This window comes from Pituophis catenifer, unplaced genomic scaffold, assembly GCF_029215685.1.
Source record: "Pituophis catenifer annectens isolate HBS135680 unplaced genomic scaffold, rPitCat1.0.hap2 SCAF_1, whole genome shotgun sequence".
NCBI classification, from domain to species: domain Eukaryota; kingdom Metazoa; phylum Chordata; class Lepidosauria; order Squamata; family Colubridae; genus Pituophis; species Pituophis catenifer.
In genome coordinates, this window is record NW_027256881.1 from 203,440,555 (window position 1) to 203,458,055 (window position 17,501).

Sequence of the window (17,501 nt, forward strand, 5' to 3'; positions counted from 1 at the left end):
TGTATCATTAAGGCAGCAAGTATTATGGCAGATTACGGTGAAGAACAAATCCAAACAATGTGGATGAGAATAATGAAATACGCTTTGTCAAAATAATTGTAATTTATACAAACTATAGAAGGAATACAATTATAATATGCCTTAAAGAATTGTCAATTATTTCTAATTGGGAAGAGAAAAATATATTTGTAAATAATAACTATGAGATGACAGAATCAGCCACTACAACATTTGCAAATATTCTTTCTGGTAGATGTTTTAATTTAGAGATCCCTTATTTTGTATTATAATGTTATAAGTAATTGTAACATTATTGTATCAATTGCTTTATTCTATAGTTGGTGATAAGTACATATAAGTAATGGTAAAACCGTGCTTTGAAATTAAGTCAGAAGAGGGAGGCAGGCAGATGTTGCAGATGTTTAATTTCTCAATAGCCAGTTGCATGTCTGGACAAATGACATCCTTCTAGGGCCCTATACACTCCTGCTGGGCCTAAAGGATGCAGTTTCCTGCCATTAAAAGAATATTTAAAAAACCTTTTCAGTAACCACCTGAATTTTTATAATTTTGCTTCATGCCATTCTAACTCTTTGTTCATCTGCTAGATTAAAAAAAAATTGTTGGTAAAAAGTATTTGTATAATTACTAGGTAAACACAACATCAATAACACGTACGTGATTTTTAACTGTATTTTGAATCAAGCTCTGAACTTATCAGAACAAGATGGTAGTTTATCGAAACACCTGGTCTACCCCAATATGGGAGGGAGCATACTGCTTCCCTTTTGCCTTTCAGCTCCAATCCAGGAGCCCTCAAGCAGTTGCATTTATGACAAACCATTTTATACCACATATAATTTATACATTTTATACCCATATAACTGCTAATATGCAGGCAGCCCAAGTTCGAATCTGAGTAAGGGTATGGCTAGCTGATGAGAGCTAAATAGCTTGAAATAGATCTATACTAGTCTCCCTTTATTTTTTTATCAGCAAATATAAATTTGGTATATGTGTGTGTGGGTATACACATATACACACACACTGTGTGTGTGTGTGTGTGTGTATGGAATTCATATTTTATTAAATATATACTTGTGGAATTAAAGGCTTTTAGAAGGAAGAATTGGAAGTCTTTACGATGCTTAAGTGTGCGTTCCTTTTATATTGGTCCATTACTTTGATTTCATGCACTGTCCTGTGACATTGGTAACCGATCCTCTTAACAGCAAAATGAATACAGGTAGTCCTTGACTTACGACTGAGTATAGGGTTGTAAGTTACGATGGTCATGGAATGGGTTATCATGTGAAAAACCTGATTTTACAACTTTTTTGTGATGGTTAAATGAATCACCGTGGTCCTTAAGTGAATCCACAGTCATTAACCAAGCCCATTGATTACTATGAGGCGTTTTTGTCAAAAAAACCAGAAGTAAATGCCAGTTTTAGGCAAAAATATCCTAAATCACCATCACGTGACTACAGGTCATTGCAAATGATGTTAAATGTGGACTGGCTGCCAGGCACCTGAAATGTAACTACGTGACTGTTGGGTTGGCATCCATCAGTATTTCAGAACCGGTCGTAAGTACCTTTTTGGAGGTCTGTCATAATTTTGGTAACTAAGTGACTGGTTATAAGTCGAAAACTACCTGCACTCTTTCCAATGGATAAAGAAGTTCTGTGAAGATCAGAAGGAGGTAGCAAAACCAGCTGGAATGGCTTTAGGCAGAGCATCACAGGAACAAAAAGAGAGTTTCTCTTTTCTCTTGAACCTGCTTGCAGAGTTTCTGTTCAGTATTCGGTCAGCATCGCTCACATATATGCCTCGAAGGAACTGTGTTCTTTCCTTTCTAGAAATAGAGGTGACATTGCCTGATAATTTTGAAATCTGGGTCTGCCCAAGGATATAGTTAGGAAGGCATTAGAAGAAAAGCTGTATCATTCTTTTGGCATGCACCTGTCTCATTTACGATGGAGTGTTCCATGTGTTATGACTTCAGTTTTGGGGTGGGACTGACTAAAAATTGTGTCATAGAATGTTCCAGTGGAACGTTCAACCATCTTTCACAATTATGACCGTTGCAGCATGGATGCTTGACAACTGACTCACATATATGATGGATTTAGTGCCCCGGGTCACATGATCCCCCGTTGCAGCCTTCTCACAAGCAAAGTCAATGGAGAAGCCAGATTCACTTAACAATCGGGTTAGTGCCCGATTAACAACTTAACAACTTAACTTAACTTAACAACTGCAGAGATTCACTTAACAAATGTGGCAAGAAAAGTCGTAAAATGGAACAAGACTCACTTAACAAATTTCTCATTTAGCCACATAAATTCTGGACTCAATTGTGGCCATAAGTCAAGGACTACCTGAAGTGCTAAACAATCCAGTATCTCCAATAAGCTGCAGTGCACATTGCCTTCAGTGGAGCTTTTTCAAGTGGCCAAATATATATATATATGTTTAGAATCAGGCAACCAGATAAACCTTTAAAGGCTTACTTGGTGTGGTTTAAATGATATTTGCAGATAAAATTGTTCCAGTTAATTCCAACTTGAATATCATTGTTATGACACAATCTAAGACGGATGATGTTAGGTTTCCATTTAGTCATATTTGGATAGATTTTAGCTTGTGCTCTTTGGGTGATGTGGACAAGTTATTTGGAATGTTTGAGAGAGAAATAATCTTTATATTGATTCTTTAGTGTAATCATTACATTAAGAAAACTTTCCATCAGCCTTCAGGAGCACAGTGTTATACAGGTAGTCCTCTACTTACAACAGTTCTTTTAGTGACTGTTCAAAGTTACGAGGGCACTTAAAAAAAGTAACATGATGGTTTTTCACACTTTACGACCGTTGCAGCACTCCCATGGTCACATGATAAAAATTCAAATGCTTGGCGACTGGTTCAAATTTATGACCTGGGGTCATATGATCACTTTTTGTGACCTGACATGGAAAGTCAATGGGAAAGCCAGATTCACTTAACAACCTGTTACTAACGTAACAATTTCAGTGATTCACTTAACAACTGTGACAAGAAAGGTTGTAAAATGTGGCAAAACTCACTTAACAAATATCTCACTTAGCAAGAGAAATTTTGGGCTCAATTATGATCATGTAGTTGCTATAGTCCAGGGGTCTCAAACACAAGGCCTGGGGGCCAGATTCAGCCCACAGGGTGCTTAGATTGGCCTGCGGGCCATCCTGGAAACAGCAAAGGACTGGCCCACGGTGCCTCTGCCAGTGAAAATGGAATTCGAGAGGGCTGCGTGTGGCCCTCCCTAGCTTTGTTTTCGCTGGCAGAGGGTTGCAGGAGGCCACTGCAGCTGAAAACAGAGCTTGGGAGCCCATTTTCTCTGGCAGAGCGCTCGGGCCACCACAGGCGCCCCAGACCCTAGTGATGTTGAGCTGGCCACGCCCCCCCCAGCCCCCCCAAGGTCAAACACAACCCTGATGCGGCCCTCAATGAAATCAAGTTTGACACCCGTGCTATAGTCCTTTCTGAAAAATATATATATATCCATGGATTGGTGTGTGTGTGTAAATAAATTAATTAATAAAAATAAACAAAATATATTGAAAAAGCAATACAGGAGTTCCTCAAGGTTTTACTGGCTTCTCATGAAACCACTCAGAGTGCTCATCCAGGGGTTTGTGCTTATACAAATAATAAGTGCTCTGCTTCTCATTTCCTTCAGCTAGTCCCAGGAGGCCATAGAAACCTTGAAAAACTACAGTAGTGGTTAAAAAGTGAGAGAAGAAACTAAAATAAACATGACAAAAAAGAGGAAAGCTAAAAAGGAGGTCCTTATAGTGTCCATTTAACATCAATAAAGAATTATTCCCGTTCTTAGGTTCTTTGACTTAATCCAGACATGAGAGAAAGACTGTGGGTGGAGAAAGATAGGTAGATATGTGGGGATGAATCATCACATATTGGATTGCAAGCTGTGTGATTAAAAAAACATCATTGAAGAGTTTGCTTGGAACTACTACAAGCAATGATACTGCAGATAACATCAGTTACCAGGTTTTTGGTTTTTTTTTAGCAATGACTTACTTGTCAGTTGTATGAAACTTGATAAAGTCAAGTTAGAGTAAATGCCTATGGAGTTTCTCAATCATCCAGGTCATGGTTGTCCCAAAGGTGCTTTTTTTCAAAAGGCAACTGGACTTTCTTGGTTTGTTTTCTTTGAAAACATTTTGCTTTTCATCCAAGAGGCTTCTTCAGTTCTAACTAACTGGTGGAGAATGGAAGGATTTATATTGTTTGCAGTCAGCCTGTCGTTAGCACTCAGAGTCATTGAGGCCATTTGGGAATTAATCTATATCCTCAGAGTCACCTGAATGAGAGTGCAAATGAATGTGGATCCTTTTTGGGACTGCTGAGTTTACAGAGTTGTAAACAGGAGATAGGTGGTGTTGTGTCCTTTCCCTTTTGTTGAGGGAAGGCTGTTCAGTTTTGCTTTGAATCACTAGGCAAGATAATAAATGATTTATAAAAATAATGGCCAAGCACAGCATATGACAATTACAGAATAGTAACTTGAATGCTTCCCATGGTTAGAAAAAATATATTTACATAAAAGGAAGACTGGAACATCTGGACCAGGGGTGAAATTCAAAATTTTTCCCTACCGGCTCCGTGGGCATGGCTTTATGGGCGTGGCAGGGGAAGGATATTGTAAAATCTCCATTCCCATCCCACTCTGGGGCCAGCCAGAGGTGGTATTTGCTGGTTCTCTGAACTACTCAAAATTTCCGCTACCAGTTCTACAGAACCTGTTAGAACCTGATGGATTTCACCTCTGATCTGGACAATTCAAAAGCATCTGGATAGTTTATAAGGCCTGGAGTAAATTCTTTCTTCTCTCTCTTAGCAACGTTAGGGATCACTCATTGGCAGGGATAACCCTGAGAATGGAGGGCTGAAGGAAGATACCAATGGTCCTTCAAATAACTTGCACTTAAACTACTTAAGGCTTTAAAAGTCATAACCACCACTTCAACTGTGGCAGCTCAGGGGTCCCCAACCTACGGGCCTCCATTACCTGGCCTTGAGCCATTTGGAACTGGCTTGCAGAAGTGGTGGGAGAGCATGTGTGCATCCCCACTTGGCGAGCAGTGGATGAGTGTGTATGTGTGCACTTGCCCACCACTCACATGGAACCATCCCCTGTTCCTCCCCCTCACTGGCCCACAAAGACAGAAAGTTGGGAACTCTGCTTATATGCAGTGTATAGCAGGGTGGATAAAAATCAATGATTTTTTTTTAAAAATCAAAAAAATCAGATTTTTTTTATTTAAATTGGATTTATTTTTATTTTTATCAAATTTATTTTAATAAAACACTTTTGGGGTAAAAATCTATCGTAAGTTAGTTTTCTATTTCAGATACATAATTAATTTAGTTTATTCAGCATGAAATGGAGCTTAGTTATGTAGCATGAGGCTATATATTCTGCAACACTGGGACTATCGGTGAGTCAACAGTGGGTCAAAGGAGTAGCAGAGATGACAGTTGCTGTTTAAAAATTATGATTTAAATCGAGTTGATTTAAATCAAGCCTTTTTACTAGTGATTTAAATCATGATTTAAATTGACATTTAAATCAACTCGATTTAAATCAAATCCACCCTGGTGTATAGTACAAAGGAGTTTATATATGGGGTTCACTTAGTGTTTGACTGTATGGTTATCTGGGAACAAAAAGGAAATTTAAGTTCTACTATGCCCTAAAAATTAAAATGCAGCTTTCCTTCCGTAGCCTAATGAAAACAAATCTTGCAGCAAACAACAGTATCTGCAATCACGAACAGAGTGTGCCTTGAGATGCAGTTTATTTTAATATAAAATAGATCTGGTCAGCACTACAAGAATCATTACAAGCTGCCTGATTGTTCCAGGCTTGAAGACAGTTCATGTTATTTGGGAAATTCTTCTGGAATGAAATATGCAACAACTTTGCTACACTTAAAGTGAATGTTGAAATAACTTTGGATTCACATTGGGAATTGGTAGGGCATGGTGGTGCGGTTGAAAAAGTCAAGGAGGGAACTCTAGGCTTGCCACTGGAGCAAGGGTGGGAATTTCGTCAAATAAATACAGCTATTTTATCTGTTTGATTACTGTATTCTGCGTATGTTTTTTCTGTTTATTTCAGATTAAAACAGCTTTTAATGGAAGGTGCTTTATATAACAGACACCTAAATATTTCTTTATCCTTCATCTTTCGAAATACAATAAGCCCTTTGTTATCAAAAATTTCCCCATTTTTGTGAGACATGCAAATTCTTTCGTAGGTAGAAAACAGATCCGGCAGTCGTCCTTTGAAGCACAAAGCAATATCATAAGTGAAAAATCCGGGAAGTCTTTTGCATGCCATAGATACAATTTAAGGACAAAATCATTTTAGGCCCAAAGCAGTTTCACCTATTATGTGTCTATGATTTCTAAGAATTTGAGCTGTTCCCTGTATTATGGAAAGATCGTAGTTGTGAACTTCTGTTCCTGGGAGTCTGTTTTGCTTCTTAGCTGGTTTGATCTTCCTAGAACGGGATGTTATGGACGGATGCTGCTGCCATTGGTGGTGACTGGAATTACATTAAATGCATGTTTGACTAATTAAATACTGATGCAGAATTAAGTAATATCAGGGAGTTGTAACAAGGATTTATCAATTTTCTATTAACAAAAAGTTTGCTGAGTAGATCAACTCTGCACAATCCGTCTAATAAAACTGATTTTTTTTGTAGATATTTAGCACAAAGTTTTAATCTTTACTCTAGTTGGGAGAACTAGCAACAGAATTAATGCTGCCCTTTGTTGTAGGTTAAAGGTTGAGTAAATGTATTTTTTTTTTACAAATGTAAAATTACATGAGAGTATTGCAGCTTCACTTGATCACTTAGACTTTTATAAGGTAACTTCTGGTTTGTTTTTAAAATTTTTAGATATGGGAAAATTGTATCTACGAAAGCTATTTTGGATAAAACAACAAACAAATGCAAAGGTATGTTCATTCTTAATTCCTTTTTCAACTTTGATTTTAAAAACCACTTATAATTATTATTTTTCCTTTTCAATGTATGGTAGCTTTGCATTACATTGAAACATTTCTCCTTAGCACAGTTGCAACATATGCTTTGGGTTTTATCTCTCAGGTATTGTCACCAACAAGGTTCACAAAGGCAAACCTTTTTGGTTGTTGCTCCCCTCCTCTGAAGTGACATTCTCCCCCATATGGCCCTAAACTTGCTGAGTTTTAGGGTGTTCCTTGGATAATAAGTAATTATTGATTCTCTGATTATTTTATCTTTCTTATATATTGGTTTGATCTTATTTACAAAGCTGCTAAGCATCAGCAAAAATTGGTCTATAAGGCCAATAGATAAATATTTTTTTTAAAAAAAAATACTAAAACCCACATGGATGCTTACGATGACTCCAGACAGACCTAACAGTCGTACCACTGTATGGCATTGAGCCTCTGTTTCCGAAAAGAAAGGGGGAGTTTGAACATGAATTTTCCTTGCCTGCTGAGATGAGTACCATTTGACTGTACAAAGTATCCAGAAAGATTACACATTGTGTAAATTGGCTTTATTAATTAGAATGGGTGAGTGTTAAGTAGTTCTTAATTGCATGTTCCAGTCCCCTAATTGTGTTTGTGTTCTGTTCGTTTGGAATATAATGGAGAGAGGGTGAAAGGGTTTCATTTTCACTGGCGTAATTATAGGTAGGAAAAATAATAAACTTCTTTCTCTGAGACAACTGAGTACATTAATTTGGTTTGGTGACCTTCAGCATTCTCTGTGATTATGATTAGATCACTTCCTCACGAAATGAGTAGTAAGGTAGAATACAATACCAAACCCTCACATACTGGGTTTTAGTCCTATTTTCCAAAAGCAGATGAATGCTTTCTAATCAAGGGAAAATTCAGCCCGGTCAGTTTTTCCATAGTATGCAAGTGGATTTTAACCTCAAGAGACCTATTAATTTAAAACTTGTATTTTTCCATATTATATTTTTGTTCTAGATTCATGGTTAATGTTAGAAATATATGTTGAAAGATGTGCATAGAAGTAAAAGCAAGATGCTTAAATTAACTACAGTCCTATGCCAACATAACTAGGAATAAGTACCACTAAATTCATTAGAACCTATTTTTGAGTGTGTAGAATTACATAGTAGAGTGTTGTACATATTTACTATTTCTCCCCCCTCCAGAATTTTTCTGCACAGCATATTCTAGTTTTATAAATGATTACACATGATTTATTAATTATTATTTTTAAAAAAGAAAAAAAAAAGGTACCCTATTTTGAGCAGTGGGATAGAACTAGCATTGAAAGGTATATGAATCTAAATGTCTTTTTTACGATTGGCTGAGTCGACTAAGGATCATTCTGGTCCCCAGGACCTCTGGAACTACTTGAGATATACCTCTTCTCCTGCTTGGCCTTCCCAAGTTCTGAGTTTTTGAACTCGGGAAATGCTGAGCCCTGAGACCATTGCAACAAGCAGGAGGTAGATTTTTTTTTTCTCCCCTCACTGCTTTAGAGGGGAAAATGAAAATAATAAATTAGGAAGAATCAAGAGGACATTTGTCAAATATCACTTCTCTTATCAAAGAAGTTATTCAGTTGTGCCTTGTTTCATATTGCACATCAGAAATGAAATCGTAGCCTTGTGTTAATTTTTGTAATTGTAATCTATTACTCATCACAATCAACACTGTATGATCATAGTCAAGATGCTCTTTAAGTTCAAATGTCTTAATATAGTAAATATTCCACTTTTCCTGTGTTTGCCTATCTAATCTGAGAATTAAGATGCCTCTTCAAAACAGCAAGCAATTCTCAACTATATTGAAAACAGCATATTTAGATTTATCAAATATAAAAGGGTAGCACCTGGTCCTCAAAACTTAGACTAGGTTATTTTCTAGGCTAGTATAACCAAAATGACCAGTAACAGGTTTGGGTGAAAAAGTTACTGTGTTCCACCCAATCCATAAATCAATCAAATCAAATATTTATTAAAATCAAACTCAATACCTACATTATTTTTTAAAAAATATCTTAAATATGCATTCTTATTTAATATTAATTAATTACATATAGCTAAAGGGTTGATATTTTTTGTAGGAAGAAACTCTTGGCAAGAGTTTAGGGATCCACTGCAATTTCCTTGCTGAATGTTGTGTGGGTGGCATCATTGTTTTTCTCTAGTCTTCCTTTTCATTGCAGCTCCTACCACCCCACCCCAATATTACAGGTAGCTCTTGAGTTACAACCACAGTTGAGCCCAGGGGTGAGATCCTACTGGTTCAGACTGGTTCGGGAGAACCGGTAGTGATGATTGACATCGGTTCACCGAACTGGTAGCAATCATCCCTGGTGGCCCCACCCGCCTGCTCACCGATTCCGTCTCACTCTCGGCGTTTCCGGATCACTTGGCGCTTCTGGCCCATCCACCCAACCCCACCCCACCCTATATAAGTTCCCTTTGCCACATGGCCCAGCTACTCGCTTTGCCGCCTCGCCGACGCCCACTCACTCAAAGAGGTAAGCATTGCCAGTTGTGGCCTAGCATGCCACTCCCCCATCCCCAGGCTCACATGCCCCCCATGCCAGCTCCGCGGGGTTTGGGGCTCTGAAGCAGCCCACTGGCTTCCCACCCAGCCACCTGCCTGCTGTCTTTGCAGATTGGCCGGCCGACCACCAGTGCCACTCTGGGAACTTGGCCCATGTAGTCCGGCGCTCCAGGGGAAGGAGGCCCGGCTATGCCACCGCGGAGCCCGCAGCACATTCCCTTTGGCCTGCACTTACCAAGGCGGGACAGTGCGAATAGCCCTTCATCTTGGCAAAGACCAGGTCGCTGCACTTGTAGTTGTGCGGCTGGCCAGAGTGGGACATGGCACAGGTGGAGAGGCCGATGCAGCCCATGCCGAGGCCGCTCTGGCCGAGCGATCGCCACACCTCCCCAGCAACAGGCACACCTGGGCCACTTTGCCCGCCACCTCCGTGAGCTGTGTTTGGAAGGGGCTGCTGCCACCGCTGCCACTCTCACCATCCTCCCTCCCCGTCTGGCTGCAGACATCCACCTGCACTGGTTGAGCCCAACATATTTGTTGCTAAATGAGACAATTATTAAGTGAATTTTGCCCCATTTTATGACCTTTTGCCACAGTTAAGTGAATCACCACAGTTGTTTAATAACACAGTTTTTAAGTGAATATGGTTTCCCCTTTGACTTTGCTTATCAGAAAGTCACAAAAGGTAGTCACATGACCTCAGGATACTGCAACAGTCATAAACATGAGACAGTTGCCAACCATCTGAATTTTGATCACATGACCATGGGGAGACTGCAATGGTTGTCACTTTTTCAGTGCCATTGTAACATTGAATTGTCACTAAATAAACTGTTGTAAATCAAGGATTACTTATAATCTGGAGGGTCCCCCAAGAATACAAAGGGTGTGTAAATTTAGGGGGGAGCATAGATGTCAGCAAAAAAATTATTCTCTTCCTCACACAACGAACAGAGTTATAGACCGCAAAACACCAAGCGGTAATCCCTTGATGCAGTATCAGAGGGGCTTTATCTATACAGTCATTGTATAGTCACCTATTTTTGTACATATTGATAAAATTACATTTTGGACATTGACAATTTTCATATTTAAGGGCAGTTTGTAATAAAAATGATTTTTGTAGAAAGATTTGAATTTTTAAAAAAAAAAAAATTAAAACACACCAAGTTTTTTTATTTGTATCTTACCCAGTCACTTATTTCAAGTTAATCTTGGACTGTTAGAAAAGTTTTTGAACTATCTCTATCACATTTACTACCTCAATAAACTATAAGCCCATTAAACATGGTATATGCAAAATTAAACTCGGGGGGCTGGATTTAAATTATGAAAAATTAATAGTATTGATGAATAGCAATACATATTCTTTCTCCCAACTTGTAATATTTTATTTAATTAAGTTTGAATGCTTCCCAACTCTTATTTTAGATCATTTTCTTAAATACGAATACAGGAAATCCCAAATATTCTTAGTACCACTGCCACATTATAAGTGGTGATAAAGTCATTTAATTTCATATACATGTGGTCCAGATGTCTTCTCCCCGTTAAATATATTGAATTTCTTGTTCAGATTTTGACCAATTCTATTCAGTCTTCAGCTTTGCCCAATTTGTGCTTTATCTTGTGAAGACGCAAATGCAGTTTTTCGTAATGATATTGGAGTGCACAGCAGGACAAGGAACTTAGTATAAATAAATTTCAGCCGTTTTCTTCAGGAGAAGGAGATGTCACCATTTCATCTTATGAAATGTCAATAGCACATTCAGTGGATGAGTAATGAAAGAGTATATACTCATAAAATGGAGACTGAAGAGTAGCTGTACATAGAGTAAATGTGAATGATTATAAATATTCTGTCGTGAATGGAGTATGCTGCAATAAATAAACAATGGCATCCAGATAGACATCTCAAGTCTATCAAGTTTTTAACAATGTGATGCCATTTTCAAATTAACTTTTCATTTAGTTGTAGCTTACATTAGTGATTTATAGTAAGATTGGTATTCAGGAAACTATTTCATAGGCAGTTCTGATTCTGGCATCCCACAAACTAAGGTATAAGCACCCTTGAACTAAATCTGATATTACTCTGTTATGAACATACCAGAATTAGTTACTGTTATTCTTTTGCTAATTTAATACCCTTTAATACAGATTATTAAACTAGCACATATGACTAGATTTATAGCATGACTGTGCTTGCTTTCTTTTAAAGGTTTACATGATTAATCTGTTATTCTTTTGCTAATTTAATACCCTTTAATACAGATTATTAAACTAGCACATATGACAAGATTTATAGCATGACTGTGCTTGCTTTCTTTTAAAGGTTTACATGATTAATCTGCCTTAATAAACTGTAGCATAAAAAGGAATAAAAATAAACTATACTTTTGTTAAGCCCAACAACATATTCAATTACTTACATTATCCACACTATACTTTATTTCTTTCTTATACATACTGGGTTTCACCTTTTGATCTTCTTAACTTTAAGCATTTTTTTTTTCTTTATTACCAAAGCAGATTTGGTTATAATATTATTTTCCTAGCTAGGGTCAGAAACTGATGATATTAAACTGACAATAAATAGAAGTCTTATATTTTGGTGTCATGGGGAAGCTAATTTAAAGCTTTCATAAGAAAACTCAACAGACAGACCCAGTATTGATTGAGAAGAAGAAACTTTTATTTTGGTCAGTGACCAGTAAATAGCAAAGTGAAATAAATGTATTATGATACAATAAGGGGTCCATGCAACTATGACTGCAGTAATAAAATGGAACATAAAATTATAAACATTAAACCTGTAAAATCAATAAGTAATCTAAATAACTAAACCTAAAAGGAATCTTTTATTTTAATACATTTGAATTAATGTTTATGTTAATGCAACAAAAATACTGACAATAGACTATGAATGATTAGTTACAGTTAAATAAACTAAAATATAGAGTAATAAAACCATGAATATAAAATACTAGGGTACTCTGCTCTCACAAGTAATTGTGCAATTATTCCGTTTCATTGTTTGCAGGTAATATAATAGTATTTAGCAATTTTTATAGAGACTGTAGCAATTCGATGAGACAATAAATACCTGAGTTAAAATCAGTCTGGATGGCCTGGATAATTTGATACTATGTCAAATAGCATGTACAAATATCCTGATAAAATGGAGAATACAGAAGAAACTGGGCAGTGATTTCAACATGACCCTTCCACATGCAAAGCCATTTATAAAAAAGAATTTTCTTCTGCCTCTTTCTCAAAGACAGCTGCAGGCAAAATACTAAATTGTGTCAATATCATAGTCAGTTTATATTTGGATATATCAATCTGCCTCAATTACTTGGCTGAATTAAGGTTAAAGGGCTAAGCATCCAGGTACACCACTACTGGCCCATAGGATTGAGCTTCCTAACTTTCTGTATCTATTATTTTCTGCCCTGTCTTGGTTTTGGCTTGACCAAAATTAAGGCTAGTAAGGCTTCCGAGAGTAGTCATAGTGATTCAACTTACCATATTTTTCGGAATATAAGACGCTCCGGACTATAAGACACACCTACCTTTTTTGGGGAGGAAAACAAGAAAAAAAATGTATGTCTGCCTCCCAGCAATTTGCCTCCTTGCAGCAAACAGCCTGCTTTAGTTTCATTTTCATTTGCAGCACAGCCTGATTAGCACAAGAAAAAAAAATCTGCCTCCCAGCAATTTGCCTCCTTGCAGCAAACAGCAGAGGCCTGTGGGGCAATAGGCAATGGCAATCCCTGCAGCCTGAAACAGCTGAGGGTCGGGAGACCGATCCAACCGACAATCAACTGTTTGTGCTAATCAGGCTGTGCTGAAGCTGAATTGGGCTGTTTGCTGCAAGGAGGTAAATTGCTGAGAGGCAGAGGCCAAAGGGTGGGAGCCTGCAGGTGGGCGGGGCTACATTCAATATATAAGACGCACCCAAATTTTCACCCTCTTTTAGGGGGGGGGAGTGCGTCTTATACTCCTAAAAATACGGTATATAAGATGGAGCTTTTCCATTTGCTGATAAATTTATCAGAAATCGGAGAGATTAGACCACTACTATTTGATCCATAGTTCAGGGCATCATTATTTTATCAATTCTGAATATAATAGTTTCTAGATGGATAATAACATTGGGTATACATTGTGGTACCAGGAAAATATTTCTCAAAAACAAGCTGAAGGAATTTCATCAATGGTACATTTTTATAGAGTCATATATGTGCACCATTCAGAAGACTGTGAAGGTGAAATAAATTGAAAGACTGCATGGTTACTTATAAGTTTCTAAGAAAACTAGGATGTGGGAGAATTAGCTTCAGATCTTCCATTCAGGCCTGACATTTGCTGAATGGCATTCAATAAATCCTTCTCTATAATTTCTAGTGAGATCATTATGAGGACAAAATAAAATATTCATATATTGTAATATGCCTCCAATTCTGTGCCTTTAAGTAGAATGAAAAGTGGACATTTCTTATTAAACAATTTTTTTTTAAACTTTAGGTTATGGTTTTGTGGACTTTGATAGTCCAGCTGCAGCTCAGAAAGCCGTATCTGCCCTGAAAGCCACTGGAGTTCAAGCACAGATGGCAAAGGTAAGATAATGTACTAGTGAAAGATCATTGGGTAGCATTGGTACAATCTAAATAGTACCTAAAGAGAAAAGAAGACCGTACTTAGATTAACCATCAAACTATTTCATTGTCCATCTGTCTTCAACCAGGCTGTGCCTTTATAAAACCTGGAAGCAAGCTGTTAAGACTTGCTGTGTTTCAACATAATTTTGTTTAGGCTCCTGTATTAATGTGTTTAGCTTGATGTAAAGCAGCGTTCCAAACCATAGCCATTTTCAGCTGTGTCCAGTTCAATACTCAGGATTCTCCATAATTTCTGTGTGGCTGCAGTACTCTGGAACTTAGATCCATGTACCTAGAAGTTGCCACGATGAAGAAATGTTGACAGCCATATAAACCTTCCTTTTACAACAACATATTTCTTAAAATAAAAAGCATCATTAAGGATAATAGTTCACAGCGTGTTTGAGTTCCAACTGTTGTATAAATGTTTAACCCTATTTTGAAAATGAAAGTTATTTATTCATTGTTTTAGAGTCAGCAGACTATTTATTTTTATTTTTCCTTTATTATTTTTAAAAATAAGGCAGTGAACATACATAAAACTCCTTTCCTCCTCCTGTTTTCCCCACCATAACAACCCTGTTGAGGTGGGTTGGGCTGAGATAGAGTAACTGGCCCCAGAGTCACCCAGATGGCTTTCCTGCCTAAATCAGAATGAGAACTCAGAAGTCTCCTAGACTGTAGCCTAGTGCCGAAACCATAGACCACTGGCTGAATAAATTAAATTCTAATTTTAAATTTAAAATGGAGACTTTCTGCATGCTTATTGAAGGACTTCTAAAGTGAACCAACCATTTAGACTCTGGTAATAACAGACTTCAGTGGACTCAGCAATGCTTACTTCCAAAGACAAATGTATAGTATTGCATAGTAAATTGAGTGTCTCGTGTATATCTCTACTTACAGAGCAAAGTATTATCCTTGGAAATGTTCTACTTGAGATTATTTGATTTTCTAACCTTGGACCTATAGTTCTTGATACTGTGGCTGCTATAAAGAAACTAAATGTTCTCTTTCAGAAACTATTCACTGTAATTGGCGGGTTGTCTGTCTGGAAAAAAAAAACCTTTTCCTTTTCTCTTGTCTTCAAGAAAAGAATTGTTACAAAGCAGGTGTTTGGAAGTAGCATAATTAACTTCTAAGTTTATATTGGGAATAAGCATAATTTAAAGTTTCACTGCTACTATTTCAAAATGATGTACATAGGTAATTTCTCAGTGGTCATTTACCAAGTCTTCTAGCATTACATAGCTATCATAAGGCCCAGCTTTCTTCAAAGGGAGCTTTTCTTTATATTCTTTATATATCAAATTACTGCATTTTTCGGAGTATAAGACACACTTCCCCCCCCCCCTAAAAGTGGCTGAAAATTTGGGTGCGTCTTATACTCTGAATGTAGCTTTTTTGAAGCTTTTTTTTCAGCCCTAACAAGGCGCTAGCGAGTGAAGTGATCTTCCCTGGGCTTTGCCTCCCTCCAATTCTCAGCTGTGTTTTAGAAGCTTTTTTTTCAGCCCTAACGAGGCGCTAGCAAGTGAAGCCATCTCAGGGCTTTGCCTGCTTTCTCAGGGCTGCTCCCTCTCAGCTGTGCTTTAGAAGCTGTTTTTTATCCCCAAGTAGGGGATAAAAAGCGCATGTGCGCACTCAAAACCAGCAAACTAATGTGCTGAAGCTGACCAGACTAAGGACGCTAGCCAGATGAATACCTGGTAGGCAGATTTTTTTCCCCCTATTTTCCTCCCCAAAAACTATGCTGCGTCTTATACTCCGGTGCATTTTATACTCCGAAAAATATAGTACAAGCACAAGGAGAAGCTTGTTCTGGATCAGGGCTACTGTGGTAGGACAAAACATTACATTGCAAATCCCAATAAGCCTTCCCATCACTACTTTTAGTAAGGGGGGGAAATGAATGCATGCAGTATAAAGATAATTTGTAGATAGTCCCAATACAAGATGCTGGAAACAAAGACCATGAAGGCTTTTTTTTTTTTAACTTGTAGTTACTATCATCTGTTCCATAAATGGTGAAGGGGCATATGGAGAAAGAGATATGTTGCTAGTCTTGAATAATACATTGATTGACCCATTCTATTTCATTAGAGCTGATGTACATTGAATCTCTTGTTGAAAATGGCAGGCGAGTCTTGTCCAAACACTTAGTAGCTATCCTCTTAAGATGCCTCCTTTCAGATTGAAAAACCTTTGCTGTTTTGAATTTTTAAGTCATTTGTAGTTCTTACGTTTTAGAAAGATTAAATAGGGGCCAGACGTAGCCTTTTTATAATAATAGTCCTGTTCCCAAGTGTAAAGTATTGCAGCATTTTCAGTGATGCTGTATTTTCCCTAAGATGCTTAGCTGAGGAACAGTAGAGCTAATAGAAATGTCCTTGGATGAATTCCAGGAAAACAAAATGTAAACCATATGTGTATTAATGCATATTTTATCACATGCACAAAAACATTTGCTCTTTCTGAAGTCAAATGCAGTGTGCCTTGTTCTTTGGGTCTCTTTGTGTCATATTGTTTAATGTCTATATATGTGACACCAAACAAAAATAAAACTATTTACACATGTCTCCAAAGTTCTTCTCATGCGCTATTATGACTGTTATAAAATTTATATCTTGCCATATTCAAACCACTCTAGCTGATTCACAGTTATAAAAGCATACAAACAGAATTAAGGGCTATAAAACTATACAATTTCATGAAATCTGGTTAAAATTAAATTTCCAAACCTAAATTGCACCTTATTATCCATCATCACTGAGAATGATCAAGAAAATAAGCAATTTAAACCCCAAATAACTGGAAGAAGAAAACCATCTTTACAGACATCCTAAAAGATGACGATGTGGGTATAGATATTATCACATAGACAGGATGGCCACTGAGAAGGCACGCCTTCAAGATTTCTGCCTCACCCATCTCTTAGAGGACGCAGATCTGAAACACCCCTTCCCATGCAGAACACACAATTCCCAATAATACTTAGAAGTACAACCATGTAGAACTTTATAAAACTAGCACTTTGAAACCTAATGATAACTAACGTAGTGCCCACAAACCTGGTAGCACTGAACTGAAGCCTGCCTTTACCTGCTCCAGGTAAACATATTCTAAACCAATTGTCTTGCATCATGAGGACAAAGACATACGTATTGCCAAGGCCTTAGCAGAAGCTGAGTTATGACTCCCTGACCAGAGATTCT

The 17,501-nt window shown here is 37.5% G+C and overlaps 1 protein-coding gene across 7 annotated transcripts in view; it reads left to right on the forward strand.

Annotated features, from left to right (window-relative positions):
• RBMS1 (RNA binding motif single stranded interacting protein 1) overlaps nt 1-17,501 on the forward strand; it is a 180,557-nt gene that overhangs the window by 130,857 nt on the left and 32,199 nt on the right. For all 7 annotated transcript variants that reach the window (XM_070939284.1, XM_070939426.1, XM_070939132.1 and 4 more), the window contains 2 exons: nt 6,978-7,036; nt 14,156-14,247. In XM_070939284.1, the coding sequence (XP_070795385.1) occupies nt 6,978-7,036; nt 14,156-14,247 (151 nt within the window). The remainder of the gene's footprint in view (nt 1-6,977; nt 7,037-14,155; nt 14,248-17,501) is intronic.